Source organism: Penicillium expansum, assembly GCF_000769745.1.
Source record: "Penicillium expansum strain MD-8 chromosome Unknown contig174, whole genome shotgun sequence".
Classification (NCBI taxonomy): domain Eukaryota; kingdom Fungi; phylum Ascomycota; class Eurotiomycetes; order Eurotiales; family Aspergillaceae; genus Penicillium; species Penicillium expansum.
The window spans coordinates 128,388-151,285 of record NW_015971243.1 but is presented as its reverse complement, the minus strand read 5'-3'; the positions used below and the strand labels follow the sequence as shown (position 1 = coordinate 151,285).

The 22,898-nt window shown below is 48.4% G+C and overlaps 9 protein-coding genes across 9 annotated transcripts; 3 read left to right on the top strand and 6 right to left on the bottom strand.

The window, feature by feature from the left end:
• Positions 1 to 700: 700 nt before the first annotated feature.
• Positions 701 to 2,930, top strand: PEX2_053610 (Carbon-nitrogen hydrolase; the record flags this gene model as incomplete). Its single annotated transcript, XM_016742635.1, has 6 exons — positions 701 to 755; positions 811 to 1,616; positions 1,842 to 1,965; positions 2,017 to 2,102; positions 2,571 to 2,645; positions 2,724 to 2,930. 6 exons carry the CDS (start codon positions 701 to 703, stop codon positions 2,928 to 2,930), a joined length of 1,353 nt encoding a protein of 450 aa, XP_016600886.1.
• Positions 2,931 to 4,473: 1,543 nt separating this feature from the next.
• On the top strand, positions 4,474 to 5,777 carry PEX2_053600 (proteasome regulatory particle lid subunit RPN9; the record flags this gene model as incomplete). Its single annotated transcript, XM_016742634.1, has 3 exons — positions 4,474 to 4,738; positions 4,829 to 5,064; positions 5,136 to 5,777. The coding sequence occupies 3 exons, from the start codon at positions 4,474 to 4,476 to the stop codon at positions 5,775 to 5,777; spliced, it is 1,143 nt and encodes a 380-aa protein (XP_016600885.1).
• A 256-nt stretch (positions 5,778 to 6,033) lies between these two features.
• On the bottom strand, positions 6,034 to 7,141 carry PEX2_053590 (LysM peptidoglycan-binding domain-containing protein; the record flags this gene model as incomplete). The annotated part of the gene is made up of 3 exons (XM_016742633.1): positions 6,034 to 6,044; positions 6,149 to 6,716; positions 6,770 to 7,141. 3 exons carry the CDS (start codon positions 7,139 to 7,141, stop codon positions 6,034 to 6,036), a joined length of 951 nt encoding a protein of 316 aa, XP_016600884.1.
• An 807-nt stretch (positions 7,142 to 7,948) lies between these two features.
• On the bottom strand, positions 7,949 to 9,960 carry PEX2_053580 (GPI-anchored transamidase subunit GAA1; the record flags this gene model as incomplete). Its single annotated transcript, XM_016742632.1, has 4 exons — positions 7,949 to 8,434; positions 8,489 to 9,318; positions 9,371 to 9,609; positions 9,662 to 9,960. 4 exons carry the CDS (start codon positions 9,958 to 9,960, stop codon positions 7,949 to 7,951), a joined length of 1,854 nt encoding a protein of 617 aa, XP_016600883.1.
• A 367-nt stretch (positions 9,961 to 10,327) lies between these two features.
• On the bottom strand, positions 10,328 to 11,420 carry rbd2 (rhomboid protease family protein RBD2; the record flags this gene model as incomplete). Its single annotated transcript, XM_016742631.1, has 6 exons — positions 10,328 to 10,545; positions 10,597 to 10,718; positions 10,768 to 10,833; positions 10,886 to 10,967; positions 11,028 to 11,165; positions 11,228 to 11,420. The coding sequence occupies 6 exons, from the start codon at positions 11,418 to 11,420 to the stop codon at positions 10,328 to 10,330; spliced, it is 819 nt and encodes a 272-aa protein (XP_016600882.1).
• A 623-nt stretch (positions 11,421 to 12,043) lies between these two features.
• PEX2_053560 (dienelactone hydrolase family protein) lies at positions 12,044 to 13,010 on the bottom strand (the record flags this gene model as incomplete). The annotated part of the gene is made up of 4 exons (XM_016742630.1): positions 12,044 to 12,246; positions 12,317 to 12,434; positions 12,518 to 12,846; positions 12,923 to 13,010. The coding sequence occupies 4 exons, from the start codon at positions 13,008 to 13,010 to the stop codon at positions 12,044 to 12,046; spliced, it is 738 nt and encodes a 245-aa protein (XP_016600881.1).
• Positions 13,011 to 13,812: 802 nt separating this feature from the next.
• On the bottom strand, positions 13,813 to 15,781 carry PEX2_053550 (Ytp1 family protein; the record flags this gene model as incomplete). Its single annotated transcript, XM_016742629.1, has 4 exons — positions 13,813 to 13,986; positions 14,052 to 14,423; positions 14,482 to 15,437; positions 15,511 to 15,781. The coding sequence occupies 4 exons, from the start codon at positions 15,779 to 15,781 to the stop codon at positions 13,813 to 13,815; spliced, it is 1,773 nt and encodes a 590-aa protein (XP_016600880.1).
• A 3,012-nt stretch (positions 15,782 to 18,793) lies between these two features.
• PEX2_053540 (uncharacterized protein) lies at positions 18,794 to 19,012 on the top strand (the record flags this gene model as incomplete). Its single annotated transcript, XM_016742628.1, has 1 exon — positions 18,794 to 19,012. One exon carries the CDS (start codon positions 18,794 to 18,796, stop codon positions 19,010 to 19,012), a length of 219 nt encoding a protein of 72 aa, XP_016600879.1.
• Positions 19,013 to 20,791: 1,779 nt separating this feature from the next.
• On the bottom strand, positions 20,792 to 22,609 carry PEX2_053530 (uncharacterized protein; the record flags this gene model as incomplete). The annotated part of the gene is made up of 7 exons (XM_016742627.1): positions 20,792 to 20,911; positions 20,978 to 21,187; positions 21,244 to 21,672; positions 21,723 to 22,048; positions 22,107 to 22,214; positions 22,268 to 22,504; positions 22,558 to 22,609. The coding sequence occupies 7 exons, from the start codon at positions 22,607 to 22,609 to the stop codon at positions 20,792 to 20,794; spliced, it is 1,482 nt and encodes a 493-aa protein (XP_016600878.1).
• Between the last annotated feature and the right edge of the window lie 289 nt (positions 22,610 to 22,898).

Here is a 22,898-nt window from a genome sequence, read left to right as displayed (position 1 = left end):
TGTAAAGAGCTTAGCTAGTGGCAGGTGTACCTATGGATGCTTGACTTCGATAAGGCTGACCAGCTTTACCTAGGTCAACTGGTTGGTAAATGAAGCAACACCACACTCATTAAGGGGTTGTCCTTACAGACAAGAGCTCGTAACAATCCAGAGAGTGGACGATAAAGGCAATTTACAGCTATCTCGGTCCATTCATGGGAACTTGGTGGCACAGTCGCACGCGATTGACAACACTAGAGTTCAGCTTGCGCTTTGGTATCTTGGTGTACTTGCAGCTCATGATGAAGGGAGAGCTATGATTCTACTCGTTTAATCCTAATGAGAGTGCAAGTGGTGTCCTGAATACTAGGAAAATCAATATTATTGCCTATATAAATGGAATATCATATAAAGAACCTGGAAAGAGGCCTAAAATACCACTTGGTGTAAGCTTCTTTGAGAGTATGTAGCTGTAACGTCATCTCCCAATCTCTAATCGGGGGAAATTGCCCCTATTTGAAGCCAAACAAAAAGTTCAGACGTATCTGCACGGAATTATTTAGAAGTATGTAGAATTTACTCAAGATAGACATCAAGTATGAACAATTCGAGCGAGTAATGTCGCGAGACTGCTTATCGGCGAAATGACCGTCCCCGCAATTCGCAACCGCTCCGATATCATTCCAGTCCCCCTCATCTCTTCTTCCTCACATTCACAACCATGGCTACCTTCTTGAAAAAGCCTCTCAAATTGGCTCTTGTCCAGCTCGCATCAGGTTTGAATCCCTAGGATAGCCCACGTTTTCGGAGCTGACCGACCGAACTATCTAGGAGCGGACAAGGCCGTGAACCTCTCTCATGCTCGGAGTAAGGTCCTCGAAGCTGCAAAGGCTGGCGCAGGATTGATTGTCCTCCCCGAGTGCTTCAACTCGCCCTATGGCACGAATTTCTTTCCAAAATACGCCGAGACCCTCCTTCCCTCTCCTCCCACGGCTGAACAATCGCCCTCCTTCCACGCCCTGTCGGCCATCGCCGTGGAGGCAAATGCATACCTTATTGGCGGAAGTATTCCCGAGCTGGAGCCTTCCACCAAGAAGTACTACAATACCTCGTTGGTCTTCTCGCCGACGGGCGCCTTGATTGGCACTCACCGCAAGACGCATCTGTTCGACATCGATATCCCGGGCAAGATTCAGTTCAAGGAGAGCGATGTACTTTCCCCTGGCAACCAGTTGACAGTCATTGATCTCCCGGAGTATGGAAAGATCGCTCTGGCCATCTGCTACGATATTCGTTTCCCAGAGGGAGCGATGATCGCCGCACGCCAGGGCGCTTTCCTCCTCGTCTACCCGGCGGCCTTCAACACCACTACCGGTCCTCTGCATTGGTCACTCCTTGCTCGTGCCAGAGCTGTTGATAATCAGTCATATGTGGCGCTCTGCAGCCCGGCGCGTGATCTAGATGCCGCCTACCAAGCCTATGGTCATAGCTTGGTTGCTGACCCCAGCGCAAAAATTCTCTCCGAAGCCGAAGAGAAGGAGACTATTATTTATGCTGACTTGGATAACGATTCAGTTGCGAACATCCGCAGTGCAATTCCTATCTCCACCCAGCGACGATTTGACCTTTACCCCGATGTGAGCGCAGGCCAGAAGTAATGTGGGAGGAATTTGGGAGACTGAGGGATTTTTGTTAGAGCCTATATCAAAGTAGCTAGAGATCATAGTTTGAACTGCTTGAATGTTCACGACAACGTCATTAAATCAACCCTGCAAGGGAAGTATGAATTTGATAGTTGAATAAGGTGGTTATTGCCTAAGGCATCAGGATCCACAACTAAGACTCCATTGGCTGCGTTATAGCCCCACTCCGCCCAATCAGACCCCGCACAGGCAAGCGAGACCACACTGAATTTCACTCGAAAATCGACCGCGAATTCTCCTTCTGACAATCGATCACTTCCGCCCACCGTCGACCACCCCTTCAGTCAGTCTTCTCAATCACCACTCCGAATTACCCCTCTAACCTTCTCCGCAGAGATGTCCAACGTCAAGACCGGCAACAAGCGCTCGGCTATCGCCGATGTGGTGTCTCGCGAGTACACCATCAACCTGCACAAGCGAGTATGTTGAACACAAACCCTTTCCCAGTCTACCTGCGACGATTCGAATACGATTCAGTTCTGGAGGCATATAATGGACAGAGAACAAGAAACTTTTCCTGTAAAATGGAATTTGTTACGGAAAAGAATGTGTGTGGTGTGGGTTGGTGTGTGTGTGCGTCGAGGGTAGAATGGGAAACCAATCCCCTCGATGCCACACCACCATCCTCACCATGACCTGTGGAGAAATCTGCAGGTAGGACATGGCACTTTTGTCTTTTGTCTGCTTCGCGATAGAGACAGCCGAGAGGAGATCTTGAAAAAGTCTTCGCTCGCATCCACACATATCCGCACCCGGAACACAAAAGAAGAATTAGTTTTATGAAGTCCACTATGGCCGAAAGACCAGAAACATTCATCGCGCAGAGTTTTCTCTAGCAGATGGCATTCGGGCGGAAGACTGATTGCAACTTCTTTTCCGGAATTATAGTGCCACGGCGTCAGCTTCAAGAAGCGTGCTCCTAAGGCTATCAAGGAGATCCGCGCCTTCGCTGAGCAGGCTATGGTAAGTTTGAGCGATGCTCTTCATCTCCCCTAACCCTACTGGGGAATCAGTTCGCTAACATGCTCAACTCATCAATAGGGCACCAAGGATGTCCGCGTCGACCCCCAGCTGAACAAGAAGGTCTGGGAAGCCGGTATCAAGGGTGTTCCCTTCCGTCTCCGTGTCCGCATCTCCCGCAAGCGTAACGACGAGGAGAACGCCAAGGAGCGTCTTTACTCCCACGTCCAGGCCGTTAACGTCAAGGACCCCAAGGGTCTCCACACCACCACCGTCGATGACGCATAAGCGTGTCGCTTCTCGTTAGCATCTATGAGTCCATGTTCCCAGCTGGGGTGTGGTCGGGGTTTTACAAAATACAAAATACCTTTTCCCTTTGGGGCTTCCTTATACGTTTGTTCTAGTATTGTAGTATTAGTTCCACTGTAGTCGGCATGTTCTGCAGCATCAAAAGCAACACAACACCACACAGTTGTTTCAAGGTCGCTCAATTTCAATACCTAGTTCTCCACTTTCAAGAGCCTGGTCGCTAACCTATGTACTAGTTCGTGCTCGGCATCAGTACATATCAATGTGGGGCTCGGGGGGCTTCATGCAATCAAGTACCAGATCTCTAGAAATGATCAGATTCTTCACGGTACCTGTTGGTTTCTGATCACTGTCATGCCAATGGTGCAAGTCAATAATCCAATTAGGGCAAGGTAGAGAAGCCGTCCGATGAGTCGATCAAGCATGCATTTAATGACTGTGGGCCGAGTCAATATTTGTGTATCGTCTTTGTTCTACTTGTTCGACAATGTTGGACCCATCGGGCTTGCATGCAAGGTGCTTGTGTGGCTATGATACCCATTTAATTTCATCAACATCCCCTCGCCTGCACCCATCATGAGATATCGAGCTCTCAGCTGCCATGGAAGCCTTGGCCTCATGTTCAAGGCCTCGATAGCAAGGAGACCCATATCTACTGGGACTTTTACCATCACTTCCTCCGGATTGTTGTATCTTGTCGCTGCGTTTAAGGGTCAGACTCACTTAAATGTTCAAGCCACAGTCTTCTTGTTTTGTTTGATATCCTCCGTCTTTGTCAGAGCGTTACTTACGAGGCTACAACTAGCGCTAATAGCCTTTTACTCCAAATCAATATTTGTTCCTTTTATAATATCTTCTTATTCGTAGCAAACCTTCTTAGTGTACTCTTAAATTTGTCTTCTGAAAGATTGGATACAATAAGGCTCTGTCTAATTGGGTTATTGAAGTTAAATCATCAATCACCAGTCCTATAGTTGAAGATGATTGGGAAAGAAAAGGTAGTCTTTCTTAGCTGATCCGGTGCATGAGTCCTGGCATGAAGCAGATGGGATTGGCAAATTAAAGGGGAAAAGACAATCACATAAGAATAATAGCAGAAGTATATGGACAGGGAATCTAAACAAAGAGGAATATAGGTCAGACCTCCTACCGGCGTCTAGTATATATATATCTGTTCTAGTATAAGCGGAGGAGGAAAGGTCCAACAAGGAAGCATATATGCAGCTACTGCGTTTATTATCGGCTTTTACTCATGCCCATATAGCTAGATAACATTAAAGGCAATGAAAATCAAAACCGAGAACTGACGTTGAAACAGCAAAGCATCGAAGACCGTAGAAGCTAGGGCGGTGAGCGAGAGCTCCCCAAACTGCCGATGTGAGGACATCATATCAGCTCTCTTGCAGTCCGCATCAACCATCAACATCTTCAATTCCGTCCGAGTTTACCTATCTTTCTCTCTTGATCCAGCATACTGTTCTCTATCAGTGACTTCAACTTAAACCGCATCCAAATCTCCACCATGGAGTCCAAGATCCCCGACTTCTTGCTCGAGCAGCAAGCACAAGGAAGCCCAGAGACACAACCCTACTTCCTCACCTTCGAAGATTACTGGGAGCGCAAACTATGGCACCAGCTTACAGACTCGTTGGTCGAGTTCTTCCGCATGCCAGAGAGTGCTCCGCATCGCTTAGCCCTGTTTAAGACATTCGTGTTCAGTTTCGCCGACCGGGTCAACCAGCTCAAGTTTGTGTCGTTGGGGTTGATGGCAGCAACAGAATGCACAGGTTGGTGAACCACAGTCTAGTCTGGAAGCTCCAAAATCTACCATGATGAGGATTCCGTTGCGTTGATGCAGGCTAACCATTTCCCTCTAGATGACCAAGAACGACTGGCTTTCCTCACATCCCTCGCTACCAAGACGGATACTGCCGATACACAGGATGCATATGTCTATGCGCTTGCTGACGTGGCCAACGTCAAGCTGTCGTTGAAGGACCTGGACGGAGCACAGACAGACCTAGCCACCTGCCAGCGGGTGCTAGACACCTTCGACTCTGTCGAGACCGTCGTGCACGCATCATTCTACAAAGTGAACGCGGACTACTACCACGTACGTGACTAGCAGAATCCTGTCTTTAGTCAGACATGGCCATTCAAATTAAAACTAACACTCTCCAACAGTCTAAGCAAGAATTCGCCTCCTTCTACAAAAACGCCCTCCTCTACCTCGCCTGCATTGACCTGGAAGAACTCACCGAGACCGAGCGCGCATCGCGCGCCTACAACCTCAGCGTAGCGGCCCTGGTATCAGAGACGATTTACAACTTCGGAGAGCTCCTCCTGCACCCGATTCTGGACTCGCTGACCCAGACCCCGCACAACTGGCTCCGCGAGCTTCTCTTCGCCTTCAACCGAGGTGACCTGACTGCTTATGATGTGCTGGCCGGTAACATCAGCAAGAACAAGCTGCTGGAGTCACACCGGGTATTCCTGTACCAGAAGATCTCGCTCTCGGCACTGACGGAGATGGTCTTCCACCGTCCCCCTCACGACCGCTCTCTCTCCTTCCAGGCTATCGCGTCCGAGACTAAGGTGCAGCCGGATGAGATCGAGCATCTCGTTATGAAGGCTTTGTCGCTGGGTTTGCTGCGTGGATCTATTGATCAAGTTGCCCAGGTTGCACAGATCCACTGGGTTCAGCCCAAGGTTCTGGATATGAAGCAGATTGATGGCATGCGAAACCGTCTTAAGGAATGGGATGCCGGTGTTAACCAGCTCGGTCATTGGATTGAGGGGGCTGGCAAGGATGTTTGGGCTGCATAGATGTCTTATCTCACTTGTGTTCTGATCAGTTCCATTATAATGAATACAATGGTGTCGTCTTCTATCGTGATTCTAGTAACTAGTATATTTGTAATTCTTGCAATATGCATGGATTAATTCGACTCTACATATCTACTTCATTCATAATTCAAAGCTAAGGAAGACATTAATATAGCCTACTATAACAAATCAGAACAATCTCATTTCTTAAACAAAATATATACACAACCCTCCAAATCCCAGCCCTTAAACTCCATTAATCGAACACTGCAAAGAAGCAAAATTAGGCGTATCAATCCCCGTCCTATTATGACAACCCTTAGGTTGATAATACTGAGTCACATGATCAAAGCAATCACAATCAACCTTACTGAAGGCAGAGCAATACCCATTCTTGAGGATCCAAGACTGAGGTTTCATAAGCTTGCTCGAATCACAACTACTCCACGTGAAGCCATCATCGGTCCACCATTTGCAGGTAACGCCCGTCTCGGTGAACTTGCTATTGAGGCCACCGTGGAGGTTTAAACAGCCCTTGTTGTCGAGGAATTCTTTGTTATACCCCTCGAGGTGGTAGTAGTCCCCCTCGCAACCCATTTTACTGTATAGTGTGATCTCCCAAGGTGCTGTCCAAGGGGATTGAGATACACTTGGTTCAGGGGCTGCTTTTGCTTTTGTTGTAGTAGAAGATTTGGTTATTGTTGTGATTTTCGTGGCCTTAACGGTGGTAGTATTGGACTTGGAGTTGGGGTTGGAGGTAGGTTTTGAGCCGGCAGCGGTGTTGACAGACTGATTGGCTCCTCCTGCCTTTGTATTGCTAGAAGTTTGGGATTTCGGAGCCTCTGTGGCTCCTTTCACGGTGGCTGTAGGACCGGCAGGAGGTGCGCGGCAATTTTGGCAATATATATCGGTGACACCACATTGGCCCCAGAAAGCACACTGTTGGGTTGTTAGGACTAGATCTATAAGACGGGCCATAGGGGTGTACTCACACATTTAGACTCAGCACATGGGTTCATTCCGGCGAGGTTGGCCCAGTTGGCCGGACGAGTTGTTCCAGGTACTTGCGGACCGCAGGTAGCTTGGGGAAGGGCCATTGGCATTGGAGGTTTCCCTGTGCTGAGACAGATAAAGTCACCCTGGTATAGCCGTCCGCATCCGAGCCATGCCCAGGTGTTCTTATTGAAGCTTTCGATGTCGGCCTCGGTGATACCGTGTGCTTTGGCAATCAATGCACACGTATCATAACCTTGGATGATGTATTTGAAACAAAAGCCGTCTTTGGTTGGAACTGGGGCGGCAGCTGTCGCGAGACGGAGTAAGAGAAGCCATAGAGCGAGAAAGTCGATTCGGAAGAGACCCATCGTGTGTAGACATGGGAGATACAGCCATTTGTCGAGTAGCAAGGCTCGTCATTCTTTATATAGATTGACAGAGAGAATCGTGGATATGAGATCGAGACTGGATAGAGATACGGCATGAAAGAAACAGCATACTGTTTCTGATTTAGAGCAAGTCCCATGGGAAGTGGCCAAGAACAATCTAACATTGATGCACTTGATGAATGTGAGATGTTAGTATTGTTCAAGGGCTGAAACAAAGATTCGGGGAAATATGTCGCATGGGAGGTTTTGACATCCTGGATGTTTTCATTGTTCGCTCGAATCAGCCGTGCATGACCTCTGCAATGTGCTATGTATAAAGTTAGAGGCGGTCTTTGTTGAACCTCGCCTTGGGCTCTTCTGGTGTCGAATGCTAAATGTTCTTTGATCGTAAGTGGCCATCGTGAGGCGATAGATGCTTGCGTCCTAGGGTAAGAATCAGCAATCGACTCACGTCTTTGATATGTACGGCGTGGCAAATGAAACATATCCAAGGGGAGGTACACATCTAGAGTAACTATTTGAGCAAGAGTTGCAAGGACATGTGCGTACCTAACTAGATTCGCTTGTGTTTGACGTGTACTTGCAGTGCATCAGTACATGCACCTTGGACGTTAAGCACTCTTGATATTTGGACTCTCTGCTGCCAGTCTGTGGTATCCAAGGCCCTGGTCCCTGTCTTTGTTTCTTTGTCTTTGATAGTTATAGTATGGACTTGTATTTATTAATATCTTATATCATTGGACCAATGGGGGAGACCGCATGACACAACAATGTACAACAATATAATCAGAACATCGACGACCCGAGCAAAACACAGCCAATCAACCAAGCCGGCCACCACACACACCAAACAACGACCTGGGTCCACATACCCCAAACATCCCAACCGAAAGCCGCCTGAGTGAGGACAGCCTCGACTGAGACCCCCATATACCAGCAGACACCAAGGAGAACAGTTGGCGGGGAGACGAGGTTAAGAAGAACCAAACCCAGACTGGAAGTTGTTAAGCGGAATGGCGCAGAGCCTTGCAGGCGAGTGATGAAGCTAAGTGGCACGCAGAGTAGACCGATCATGAATGAAAGGGAGAAGTTGAGGGTGGCGAGGGTTGAGAGGGAGAGACCTAGTAGGAGGAGGGAGAAGGATTTAATAAGGTGGTACTGTTGGGGGATGATTGGCTTTGATAAACCGAGGCCGTTGGAGAGGATTGCGGCGAGGAAGAGGGGAAGGATGATGTCCACGACTACGAATATGTAGGTGGTAGTTGTGAAGTACTGAAGATTTGTTAGCAGCTATTAGTATTGTGGTTGTAGGCTGGCAGTTCTCACCTGGTGGAAGACATTATTAAAGACCCAGAGCGGGACAAGGCCGAGTAGATGGAGTCCGACAACAAGCGAGAGTGGTAGAGCGAGGTGTCGTTCCGCGATACTAATCGCATTGGCCTTGTCTTCAGTGGGCGCCTTCTCATTCTCCGGTTTGGCACTTGGGGTTTTTTCTGGGAAGTACCCAGTGCGGATCCAAAGGGCAATTGCCATGATGGTGAAGTTTCCGGCGATCAGCATAGCACTAGGCAAATAGGTACCAATGCTGACAAAACGGTTGGATTGCATGAGCAGGTAGAAGAAAAAGCTCTGGTGCAGGTGCTCCAGCAAGTTGTTCAAGCTGCGGCACAGAGACTCAATCGTTCGGCCTAGGGCCATTTCGTCCTCCCATCCCTCGCCCTTGGTCTGCAGAGTGATAGCGTCGATATGGTACGGCATGAAGCTGCTGTGTGCACCAGTGGCATACCCGAGTCCCTGCTTGGTCATACCGCGGAATATGGTCTGTAGGCGATGCTTGTAGCTGTCGTCGTGACCCCACATTTCTTGTAGATTGGCCCCGATACCCATCTGGCCGCCTGCAATGGCTACAGCCGTGTTGAACAGGTCGAGGTTGGGGAGTTGGCCGTTGACTCCGTCATATACAATATGGAGCGTCTGGAAACGGTGCTCTAACGGGTATTCGATGACCAGTGCTCCTTGTAACGCTCCACTCTTCAGAGGAAGTGGCTGCACCGAAGCCGGGTGCATATCGTGGTAGGCATCGATCCAAGCCTGAGTTCCGGTTTTGCTATCCGGGGTAATTAGGAAGATGATATCCTTGGACCATAGTGACCATCCTAGCATGAATTGTCAGTAACCCGACCAGAGGAGCGCAACTACCAAACTCACTTTTGAAGTATCTCGCCAGTGTCAGGGAAAGAGTAACACCATTCAGGTTTAACTTATCATCAGCTGTCAGCCATGGCGCAACCAGCACAATTGCTTCCGTGGCATCACCGCGCGGGGCATGGATAATAGCATAAGTGTTCTCTCCCCGGTGCGTAACACCAGCAGAGGTGTATTCGTATTTTTGCGTGGCAACCTTAAGACCCGCCGCTTGCAAGATTGACTGCAACTTGTCCGAGACCCTGTTGAAGTATCAGCGAATAGTCCAGCTTGTGCCGTGTTCATTCGACTTACGCCGCTGTCACCTCGGCCTCGTCTTTTTGGCCGCCTCTCGCTTGCCCATCATTCAGCAATCCTTCCAATTCTTTCTTATAGCCCCGGAAGATGTTCTGCTCGCTTCCGGTGAAATACGCATGGACTTGGCCCGGCAGGAGCGCATTCTCGGAAATGTAGGTTTGTCGGGAGTACTCGTTCAAAGGCAGGAGAAGTAGCCATACAACGCCGACGACAACACAGATAAAGGATAGGAGATTCGGGAGGCGAACGAAGATGAGGTTGGGGTTACTCCCCAAGTTGCGGATTGCAGCTGGCATCTTGTTAGTTAGGGTAGTGGTGCTAGGAAGGACAGGTGGTATTTCAGCTTGCTCACATTTCAACGCCATTGAATAATGACCATTGGGAAACTAGTTCCCGTGCCGCGAAGGCGAAGCCGTTAAATGAGTGGAATAATTGAATTGGACTGGAGTGTTACAAGTCAACAGTGGAGATCGAGAGCTCCGTTGTTTATGCGCGGAGAAGTGGAATTTACGCCGAACGACAAAGACCAATAGTGCAAATTAAATGTGAGTATGCACACGCTATGCTATTATCCAATGTCCCCCGAGTCTGCAACAATATAAAAACTTATAGTCGAAAATATACATTAAAAATGAGAAATGAAGAATGCGTCAATATCCGGGATCATGCTCCAAGGCGCTGGGTAGATCCCAAGTAGCTCAGAGGTGGTTGGTTGCCGTTGGCGCCGGCGGGGTTGGTGGTTGGAAGAACTCCATAGCGACCGTAGGTCTTCTGGTCAACGGAGACGTAGTGAGGTAGACGTCCCAGGAGGTTCAGCTTGCCCTCGATCCAGCGGAGGACCTTCTCAGGGGGCACAAACACCTTGAGGTATCCGAGGCCAACTAATGACAATTAGCAGTGGAAAAAAGGGAAAGCCAGAGAAGGGAACTCACGGAGATATCCAACAAGAATTGCACAGAGATGGCCGAGGAAGCTGACGTTCGAGATGAGGATAGATACAACGACACATGCGAACAGGGGTGAAGTCCAGGTGGGAATCTTGTACGGGCCAAGACTGAAGGGCGTTAGTAAGATTAGAGCAAGATATTCCAAGTGAATCTTACCTGAAGTTGGGGTGAGACTTGTAGGTCTTGATGGCTTCCGAACCGAGAAGCAGGAAAACCCAGATGCTGGATTGAAGGTCAGTTACCGAAACATTCAACCTGGTGACTTATAGCATACCTTGCGCCGACCACCGAAGTATTTCTGTGTAGGATAAACCTCTCAACCAAGATATAGAGCCCGGCGGGAGCAGTCGAGAGAGCTAAATTATCCAACATTAGTCAAAATGACCACAATCGTTGTGTTTTACCAGAGTACTCACGTCCAATAAACAGCGCAATAGCAGTCAAAGTACCATGCTCGGCCTCAAAGCGCTCCAGCAACGGTGCAACCGCCACAGCATTAAAGAAAGCATGGAAGAAGCCAGTGTGGATGATGGGATAAGTGTTAAGTCGGTACACTAGTAACACCACCAAGTTAGCGTGCGCCCAATATACCCTTCTAGCATAGAATTAAACTTACTAGTCCCCAGGTTAATCTCCTCCGGGATCAAAGCACCCCACTGCACAACACTCCACATGGTTTGGAATTCAAGCAGCCAGAAGGCCAGAATGACCAGCAGCACCAGGCGGGTGAACAGCGGTAGTCGGAGGATGTATGTTCGTATCCGACCCGGATTGAAAGGCAACGGGGGTAAAGCGGCAGGAGTCGCCATGATTGCTGGATGCTGATATTCTGTTTACTGTCACTCTCGAATAAATATAGTGACGAAACCACTCAGGGCGGCTGGGGTAAAGTTGGGCTGGCAAGTCGGGATATACCACGACTCTGAAGGAGAGGATGTGCGGTCGGAGCCGTTGGGAAGAATTGACAATGTATTCGAGGGTCAGATGGTGGATCAAACAATTAATGACTGGAAAGAAAAGATCAATCGTTAGATTCTGTTTTCCTCGCTAGTCGACCTTCCGGCCCGGTCCTAGGGATAACTCACAAGGCGCACGCGATCCCTGCGGGAATCGAAAACAAGAGACAACAAGTCCTAAGTAGAAACGAGTAGAACCCAAATTTCAGGGTCAAAAACAACTTAAATGAAGTATCTAACTCGAACAGAGGTCGAGGGAAACATGCGGACCATTAAGGCGACTTGTTCGCGAAGTTACGCCCCGCGATAAAGACCAGCCGCGCAACTATAAACCTCCGGCCCCGGGGGTAAGTGGCGAGTATAAACTATCTCAATTTACTCCGTACTGGCTGCTACAACGGTCTATTCATCAAAGATCAAATTGGTCCTGTATCCCGCTATTTGCTATCTATGTATTCAAAATCGTTCCAATTCATTTATAGGTGCTGGTTAAACCAGGCGATGGCTTGGCAGAAGGCCTGCTCCTTAGCCCACTTCTGCTTGGGGTCGCTCAGATCGGCGCGCACAGCGAAACCGTGGCTGACACCGCTGAACAGGTTGATCTGCCACGGCAGAGCAGTCTTGATGAGAACATCCTCAGACTCATGACGAAGCTGGGTAGTGAAGATCGAGTCGACCTCTGTTGACACGTGCGAAATTAGCCTTTGATGTTTCTTTTTCAAACTGATATCTAGCAAACATTAACTTACCAGCAGCAGCGATAGACAATGGGCCCTTAATGGCGCCGAGCTCCTCGTGGGTGACGAACGAGGGGTGCGCAGTGAAACCAACATCAATCTGACCCGGCTTGAGGTTGCGGCAGACGTACTAAAGCAATATTGTTAGCACCAGAGCTTGCGAGTTATATGTTTGGGAGATTGGATCTTCAAATCAGGACTATAAGTACATACCTTACCGCCGAAGCAGTAGCCAACAGCGCCGATCTTCTTAACGCCGAGAGTCTCACGGGCATACTTAATAGTCGACTCAACGACGGGCTCAACGTTGGAGGCCTGGTGGTGGGGAAGCCATGCACCCAGATTAGCCTTGCCAGATTGCATGTCGCTGAGACTGATCTGGTCGCCCTGGAAAAGATCCGGGATGATAGTCAGGTAACCATTGTTGGCGAACTCGTCGGCGAGGAGCTGGGCGTTGATGTAGATGCCGAAGATATCGGCCAGGAAGACAATGGCCTTCTCGGGGGTCTTGTTATCCTTAGGGTAGGCGATGTAGGTGTCGACTGGAGAATGGCTTAGTTAACAATGAAGGTTCTGCGGGGCTTCGGGTGGCTGCAATTGGGGATTTTTGTATCTTACTTCCGTTGATATTCTTAATCTCACCGACGGGAGTGCCTTCGTGCTTGAAACCAGAGGCACAGCAGGCACCGGGAGGGTTGGAAGCCATTTTGAAGTGAAGAGGGGTATATTAGAATATGAAAATGAAGTTTTCCAAGGTTTTATATGTTGAGTTAATAATGGAGGGTCCCCGGACTGCTTATAAATGGATGTTCGGATGTGTACAAGGTCTTCGGGCCTGCTCCTTTGGTCTTGTTATCCCCCGGCTAAGGGCTGATTTCGTTTGATATCATTTTCTTCCAATCAGACCGGCGTTTTAATTTCGTGTTCATCGTCTGGCCCCACTTGCCCCTCATGGAGCTCTCGAACTTCTTAGAATTTTGGACCTTCTGTTAACATGTTCTTGGCCTTGGCATGATTTGCCAGAGCTGGAGGCTCAATGAGCTCGCATTGGCTTTGGATGGTGAACTTGAATATATATGACTTCTGGCCATGTATAATTGCCTACCAGGAGGGGGTCACACTGCCTTGGGTACTCGGCACTCGGCACACGACGAAGGCTCGGAAATAAGCTGCAAGCCCCGCAGATCTACTCCGACACGTACTTGTTTGAAGAGAAATTGCATTCATGGGAACATCTGTACTGCATATATCATCTGGGAGACTGGGATATGCAGTCCCAATCAATCCCACCAACCATTATTACCACATTAGTCCATTCACAAATTGAACGTCACAAAATATCATATCCGAGGGTTTCCAAGGAACTATCCTTCCCAGGGTATCTTTCTCTGCGGGGAATATTATGTCGCATGAAGAATTCACAAGCAAAATAACTCCGTATATTCCAGCATGAAACAAAAACCTCAGAAATGTAAAGGGGGTATCAAAGGAAACATGTCGCGAATTTTTCACTTGAAGCGGAAGTTTGGCCGGGAGCGCTGGACACGCTTCACAGCCCAGGCCTTGGTAGCAATCATCAAGATCTCATAAGCCATAATGAAAGCACTGAAGCCCAGGGCGACAGTGAAGGCGAACATTGCGTCCAGTTTGTAGTACTCCATCGCTTGAATCACATTGCGGGTCTAAGATCAACGTTAGTCATGCTCTTGGGCGACCTTATAAAGCTTATAGATGTATGGGCACTTACACTCATCATAAAAATTAGACCTCCCGAGATTAGGCAGAATGCAGCGATGATCTCTGTCGGCGGACGAGCCGGGAGGTACGAGGTCGGTGGCTTGAGGTACAACATAACATATGTCATCCCGCGCGCCAGCGCAAATCCAACCAACATGTTACCCCACTGCTTGTGTACCATAGTCGATGTCATGCTGTCCTGGTGGTGCGATCCCATCATCATGCCAAGCAACATAATGACTAGGGCTGGCATGGGGTTCAAGGAAACGCCCTGCGACCTCGGGGGCGTCCAGGCTTCATCCGAGGTAGCATGAGCAGGGGCTTGGAGGATGGTGTTGTTGACCCAGTCCCGGATGCAAGAAGATTCGAATAGCATACCGGCCTATTTTATGTTAGTTAGATTCCTATAAAGAGCCGAAAACAAGGAGGCTAAATCATACCAGACCGCCGCCGAAGAACAGCACGGAAATCGAAACGTGTTCGAGATCTGTAGCAGACCATGCCTTGCCCGCACTGGAGAGGTGCTCGAGGAAAACATTTGACGCGCCATATAGGAAAATGACAAACGACTCTGTAGCTTCCCCCGAGGGAACCTTGGCTTTCCAACCTACAATAGAAGCAGAGGGCTTCTTGTTCCAGGCCCAACCCAGATCTGCCCAGCAACCAATATAGCGTCCAAGTGTCAGGATACCGTACCAGAAGAAGATACCACCCTTGATGAAGTGTGCAAGCCCGTTGAAGATCTCACGACTCCTCATAATACCGCCGTACGTCACAGCTCCAGTCGCAATGGCTACAAATCCGAATGGAAGAATGACACGGTCAACGATGTTATACACGACATTCAGAGCGCGGAGAGCCCGGCTGGGAATCAGACCAGGGACGGTCTTGGACAGGAAGCGACCAATACTCGAGCGATGAATCCAGCCATGCTGGGTGGTAACCTTCCCTGGCAGTTCATCAGGCTTTTCGAATCCATCGTATTCGGTAGGCGAACCACAAGACGATCCAGGACTATGGATGGAAGGCGAGTTACTATCTGTGCCCTGGCCACTATCGCGAGACCAGCGATGCTCGCGCATGGTGTCGGTGAGACAAACACGCTCATTATCATGGTCGTCGGTCGCGACAGGGAAGAACGCAGCATGTTCATATGAGGGCGCATTCGAATTCGACTCGCCGCGGCCAGCGTAGGCAAAGAGCAAAGCCAAGACGACCTGGACACCGACAACACACGTCGCGAGCCAGCCGAGTTTGTGGTGTGCATTGTTTTCGTACAGGTTCGGCGTCTGGCTGTTGTAGACTGCCCCGAGTAGGACACCGAAAGCGTTGAAGGCCAGAAAGAGGAACTGCGATGGAAGCGCAAGCCATGAGCGCGCAATGCTCATCATGACAGCTATTCGAGGGATCAGTTCCTGTCCGTTTACTTTTCTTCGCGTTCAGAGCGCGACGACACTAGAGCTACTTACCGACAGGAAGAACAAAGCACCATCCCAGAACCATGAGGACAATGTGAGCTATGATGGTGCTGGAATGCTTGCCATACGCAAAATAGCTCATCGGACCATTGGTGTTATTTTGCGTCGCGGTAGTTGTAGGTTGCGGCGCGTTGGTGGCCGCACTCATATCCATTCCCATGTCCATTGATTCATCGTCACCGTGTGGAAGCGCGGTCGCAAGGGATGCGAGAAACAGAATGGAAGTTGCCGCCAATGCGACCCGAGTAGCTACAGGCCGCATCTGGAGGAAGATGTGTTATACTGCAACAATAATAATGTGTATGTTTGTATGTGCAAGAATGCAAGAATGCAAGTGGTCGCGAGATATAGAGCTCCAACCAGCTGAGGTCGAAGCTCTATCGAATCGTGACGTAGCGAACCTGTCAAACCGATGGCCTGGCCCGTATTTATTCTTGTTTTTTATACTCCTCCAAGTCTAGACAGGACTACTTGGGGAGGGGTTTGACGAACTAGACTGTTCGATTATGTTTGTAGTTGGAGATGAAGCTGTAGGGCTGAAGTATGTTGTATGAGACGGGTGGGAATGCTGTATATAAAGTCCAGGAGGGGCTAGGAATGAAGCACCGGGACACTGCTAACAAAGCTAAATAGAATAAAATAATTTAAAAAAATCAAAAAAGAGCTTGCCGGTGCCGATTTCCATTGCTTTTGAGAGAAAAAAAAAATATGAAAAATGAAAAAAATGAAAAAAAGAGAAAAAAGAGGAAAAAAAGTGCGTGGAAGAAGTAAGGCCCCTCTAGGCTGATATGCCCAACTCTGCTTATACTTTGTAACTAGGTTGATGTGATATTCCAAGGTTTTTCCTGTACAGTCGTTAGACTTTTTAAAAGTGTCACAAACTACACTCAATCATGGAAATTTGAGCCAGAGTTCTTGGTATGTTTCTTACCACCCAAAAAAAAAAATTAGGCTCTTCCTGTCACTCGGGTGTCCCGGGAGCCTCATCAAAGTGTGGAATTTGGTGACTTCACGAGTTCGGGAGGCTGGGAACCATGAAAACATGGAACCCCAACATTGGGGGCCTTTGCCATTGGAAGGCATGTATGTAGACCTACATCTGATGCCATACGCATATTGTACGGTGTACAGAGCGCCTAGGCCAATGACGTAGTCGATCGTTACCTTATTTGGACGGTGACCAGCCTGATCTTCTCAGTATCTTTATCTTACCCCATACAAACATCTATGTATAGACATGTAACATCATGGGGGATAGGATAAGTATGTAAATGGAAATATGCCAGCCTGCTTGGCTTCCAGCCTGACTATCTTAGGTTCGACTTCCAAGGTGATGATCAATGTGCAAGTCTAGCCCCGTTGAAGCTGAAGCAGATGATCACCAGAGGGATCTGTTCCTCCAATCACCGAGAGCCAACATACTTCTGTATGTACTAGTACTTATGTTGTATGCATTCCTGGTCAGATTTTCCTTACTATCCCTGTCTCGGCCTCCGCTCGCTTTGTTTTTCGAGCCGCATTTTTGGGCTGGCCCCGTCGTAGTGGGGGTGTATAGTATGATGGAAACTGAGTGCCGGACCCTCACTCGGATTTACCAAAACAGAGCAATAGGCAATGGATTCAAGCGGAAATACGGCACCTTACTTTATTACCCAAAGAGGTGATATTGAGGTAACAACATAGTTGCCTGAGGTAGCTCGCTTCCGTGATAATCCGAATGTAAAACGTTAGGATGGTCCTTACACCCCCGATACATAAAATTTCGTACACAGATATCATGTCATAGTAGAACATAAACCATGTCCAAAAGAACTGTTCGATCCAAGCCACCAGTATGTATCAACACATACCCGATGCATATCGTCATGTGGTGTCTTACCCACCCTGGTCCAAGCTCGTACAGCTTGACATAGCAATATCCTCGCCAAGCGCCCCCGCTGTACGGAGTACTCCCTTCTCCATACTTCGTGCAACAATGCACTATACTATACGGAGTACCACAGACGCCTTCTACTCAACTGAGACGCCACATGAACCATATAATTTTCCAGTAATAAAGAAATAAAGCAGCACCTGGCCATCGACAAAAGTCGGGGCCAAGCCCAAGCCGAACCCGAGTCCGGTTCTTGACGATTGGTGAATCGGCATCCGTGAGCATCCGGGGGACCTGAAAAAGGCTGTAATATTATATCCACGCACCTGCACGTCCCTATGATCTGCGTTGAATAATTGCTAATCCGTTGAGGTGAGTTCTATGCCGGAATGCAAAGTCCGCCTTACTTCCGAGCTCCGAGTCCATTTGTAAGTACTATATCCGTTCTCCGTATGAAGTGGAGTATACTATGTCTCCCACTACCTCGTGTTTGACTATGACATGAGCCAGAAGATGTCCTTATGACTCATGCTCGTTCACGCTTCAACCTAGGTAACCTTAAAAATCGCTGCTCTATGCCTTTCATTCGGTGGTTTTCCTGATGTCTAACACCGTAATTTTTCTAGATACCTCCATTGCGGCTGTACCCGGCTGTGATCAGACGGTGTGACCTGGCGCCATACTGCTGCATACCTTGATTTCTCATCCATGTCAAATCCAATAGCTCAGCTCTCTTATACTCTAAACACAAGACCCGATTGCTTATGATCCTTATCTAGTACCCTCAGCTCTCAGAATACTCCGCACAAACCACACAAATATAGGCCTTTGTTCCTGGACGACCCGGCAAAATCACAACCTTTAATCGATATTAAATATTACACGTGCACACCCCCAAGAAATATATTATTGCCAAGTTGAGAAAGCCTTGGAGTAATCGGAAGTTCGGCATAACTACTTTCCACACCCCGGCTCTGATCTAGCCGTTCCCCAGGGGTAATAATAATGACGGGTGACCAATGAGCATAATATGAATAGTACCTCAAGATCCCGTGTGATTAGCATGGGTGCAGGACTGGGGCACGGACACGAATATGGTCGAAGATACTCCGTACTCCGTAGTTAGGGGTTGACTAAGAGCACCCTTAAGCTAAAAAGTACGAGACGCTAAACCACATACTATACACTACGTCGGTAGCGTTCCCGGAGCCTTGGTTTATATACCACATGCTCATCCTATCAAAATCAAGTACATGTGAGCATGTCAGTTTCTCTCATCAAAGAGTAGATCCAGTTGCAAAAAAAAATAATAATAATAATAATAATGTCTTAGTGGTACCATATAGAGCCCTACAATGCATGTGCCGTCATCTAAATTGTCCATCCAGCTGAGGCACCCGGATGTGCTTAGAAGCAGAAGAAACCAGGTATATCTGGTTTGCCGACATTGAAGCCGCTACGAAGCATTCGCGGGCTCATGTACCGTCGGTGCACCCCGAGAGGCTCACCCAGCCCAGCATCAAAAGCTACACCCAATGCAGAGACAAGAGCCGTGCGAAAGGACGCCCACCCTCATCCAGACCACGAAGCAAGTTGTACAGCAAGCTGGAGCAGAAATGATTCCCAGAGAAAAAATTCCGTCATTGAAATTGTTAAGAAAAAACCAGGATGAGGGAAATAACATAAATCCTCGTTTTTCAAGACACTCCATGCAACAACCCCAAATCCTCCCCTCGGAGCCAAGATCTGGTGTGATTCGCAACCCCGAGACACCGGACACGCAGGCCCGATGTCTATTCCTCCATTCACAAAAACATCAAAGACGCCATTTTTGAGCTCGTCTGAAACATTGCTCCACTGGACGCTACCGTAGTCGAGCCGGGTGCGTAGATGGATTTCGTGGATGCGAACGGTTCGAGAGGAGGGAGTCAGCTTTTTTGCTCGCTTAGCGGTACTGTAGGTTGAGAAACTTGTGGTTAGTGTTGTGCTTTTGCAGTGTACATGTGTGGTGGTATTTGTGGTGGTAGTAAATTTGTCGGTTGTCGATTGGATTTTCATATCGGAGAATGTGGTTGTGTGGCATTCGAATGGGGATCGGATAGGACTGTCGAGCGAGGAATTGAAACGAACCTTGGTGAAACCGATGTCGGTGGACTTCTCACGGAAGCACTGACGGCAGATGTTCATCTAAAAAACCATCCGTATTAGCCACACAAGTCCATTTCACGTCACATATTGCCATGTGCAATATGCTTGAGGAATCGGTTTCTCCTTACGCCGTACTTGCGGATCAGACCGGCGCGGTGGGAGCAGACACGGCTGAAGGCGCACACATATTAGCAAGCCCGTTCCTTTTATATCGATTTTCGATTCCATCCAAGCCTCCTCCAAGTTTCATTCTGGGTGTCGACTGGATCGTTCATCGGGGGATTGTAGTAGGGTAAACACACCATTCGCGGGAGCCCTTGCCGTACCTATTGAAATTGTGGTTAGCCTTGTCGTTCTTTTTTCGATATGGTGCCTGATGTGTGTGCGTCGTGCGGTTTCGACTTACTTGCGGGGCCGGCTGTACCAAACGCTCTCGTGAGTCATCTTGAGGTTTTAAAGGCGGGACCTGGGAGTTGACGGGGTTGTTGACGGGACGAGGGTCGCTGGCGTTGGGCGTTAAGAACGGAGACAGGAGTTAGGGTTGGAATTTGCGTTGTGTGCTGCCCCAATGGGGAATAGGGCACGGGCCAACTCGCTTGGGTTGCGCTAGCTTTTTTGGTGGATCATGTGACTAATGGGCGATCACCACATCTCGGTGCCTCAGGCTGTTAGATCTTATACTTCAGATATTTTCGAGATTGATGTCTTTAACCGACTTCTCTGTTTGAAGGTTGTTATTGACATATATTCTGGCTCAAAACAGAATGTTTTCAGAATTATAAACTTGCAAAGTCTACGTGGGGTACTCTTGTAAATCCAATATACCACCTATAGTAGCCGGAATTCGTAAGGCTATGTACATACTTTGTGCAAGAATACTCGGCCGCGTTTGTGGCCTTGTGATATCTTTTTAGTTAGTATTTTTAGTCGTCTTTTTGAATGTCTTTGTTTTGTATATATTTTGCTGCTCATCTCAGTTGTATAGATAGATGGCAGAAAAAGGCGGAGAAAGGCTTAGTAGAATGGACTTTTCTATGTATAACTTAGGATGGATAGATGAATGGATGGATTAGTCGATATCTTATAAAAACCTCTAGGGTTCCTGAGGCTCTCTACTAGCCTAGTCCAGAAAGACCTTTTAGTCTAGGTCTAGGATAGTACAGCGTAGTACTGGTGCATTCGAAGGAATTAAGTGGCCATTGACGTGTGAAACTGATTAATTGTATTGAAGCCTATTTGTGCACAAGAAATCTACTTCTTTCCCTTCTCAGCTCGGAGATTACGGGCGCTGTAGAACAGGAGATAGGCATCCTGACGGAGGACTTCCGCCACGCCAGCGATGGTGACCTTGTTGTCATCCATCAGTACCCACTATACAGGCAACTCATTAGCAAAGCACGGATACAGAGGGGACAAATGTTATTGAGTAAAACAAACCTTGTCATTGTCAATCCGGGTGTAGGCATAGTAATGCCCAGAGTCCATTGTTCCTTGGTGAACGATGACGGTGGACAGGTCGTACATGTAGTTCGACATATCAACAGGGAGGTTGTCTTTTTTGACAGTGTACGGCAGCATATTCACAGACAAAGGGAAGTCGATATGGCCATTCATCTTTTCCGATGAGTTGGAGGAGTGTTCATAACGCTATGCGAATATTAGCATAGAATGGTATTTAGAGACATTCAGAAACTCAAACAAACCTTCAGTTGCATGCAAAGCATGACAGGGAGTTTTCGGATCTGCAGGCGCTTTGAAGCCCGCTGAGGAGTGTTACCACACTTCTCGCAGTGGTAAGCAGCATCGGCGTGGAGATCTTCAGCAGCAGTGAAGCTGTCCAGACAGCCGAGGAGGGTTCCAGTAGTAGACGAAGTAGAGCGACCGAGCTTGCGCTTCTTGTGCTGAAGCTGGACATCAAGACTCAGATCGGCCATGGGGTCGTGGGTGTTTGTGGTTTGGCCGCATTTGTGGCACATGACGCTGCTGCGCAGTTCGCCGTAGAACATCTGGTGGAAGAAGCAGTTGCATGGTTTGTCATAGCTCTCCACGTGTCCTGGTGTGGAGGAGTGCAGTTCATTGACAAGGAATTGGAAGTATTCGTGGGCGTCTTGCTGACGGTATCCACGCATTTCCTGTGAACTAGTTAGCCAGTGTTGTTGGTCAACTCGGACTTCGGACGTACCTTGGATTTTTGCCAGCCATGGTGAAGAAGAACAGCTGCGGAGACTGCTTCGGTTTTATCGGCGCTGTTGAACTCCATGAAGACTTCAGCTGTCGCACAGGCAAGACACTCCTTGATTGTGCATGTGTGAACGTCATGGCCACCTCCCAGGAAATAGGCAGTGAGGCTAGGATCGTGCAGCATGGCCTGCAAGATAGAAGATTGGTAGCATGTTTGACCCATGTTCCAGACACCACGAGCTCCACGGATATTGCATGGGTTTTTGTAAGCATTGTTCTTGACGTAGACCTCGGAGGCTGAGTCTTCGGCCCAAATGGATCGACCATCTACCATATGTTAGTAGATGTCCATGGGTTGGATAATTTGGAATTGCCCGAGACTCACCAATGGCTTCAAACTTGCCAGAAGGGCCACGGAGTCTGTCCAGGGTGTGGTCATATATGAAATCGACACACTTCTCACAGAAGACAAAGCGGTTGCGAGACTCAAGATCTGCCTTTGTGTAAGTATTAAAAAACTTGGTCAGTCAGAGACCATTGGCTTACAAAATGCATGCCCAGTCGCTGCAGTGTGTTCCGCTCGCTTGGAACCCAGGCATACTTCTGCGCAACTCAAACAGTGATACTTCGGCTTGAGAGATTCCACAGTTCGGAGGCCAGTAGTTGGAGCAGCTACCGTATCTGTCTTTGAGAACGGAGCTAGCAATTTGTATTGCCTGCTGAATTCCTCTCTGAACTGGCCAGCAGTCTTCTCGTCCTTGGAGAGAATAGCCGCGAGGTGAACTAGCGGGAGGTCAGCTGGGCATGGATGAGTCAAGGCAATTGCCAATTCTTACCACAGCCAAAAGCTGCTTCAGAAAGCAGCTGGACAGAATCGAGGGTTGCCATAGTGAGCGACATGAGTATGGTTGGGAAGAAGAGAGCAAAAGAGATAGGGTGGAAAGGAGAAAGTTAAGATTGTTCAGAAGCACGACACAAAGATATGTAGTAAAAACACGTTAATAGAAGTTCCAGACTTCTATCCACGTAGAGACAAGAAGAGGAGGTTGAAAGAGAGTCTTCAAGGGAGAGAGAAAGGCTGGTAATAAAGAGACCAGGTACAGCCTCAAGGACTCCTCCTATATAGGGCCAGCATTGCACTGTATAAACAATAAGCATCAATGAGACGGTCAATCAG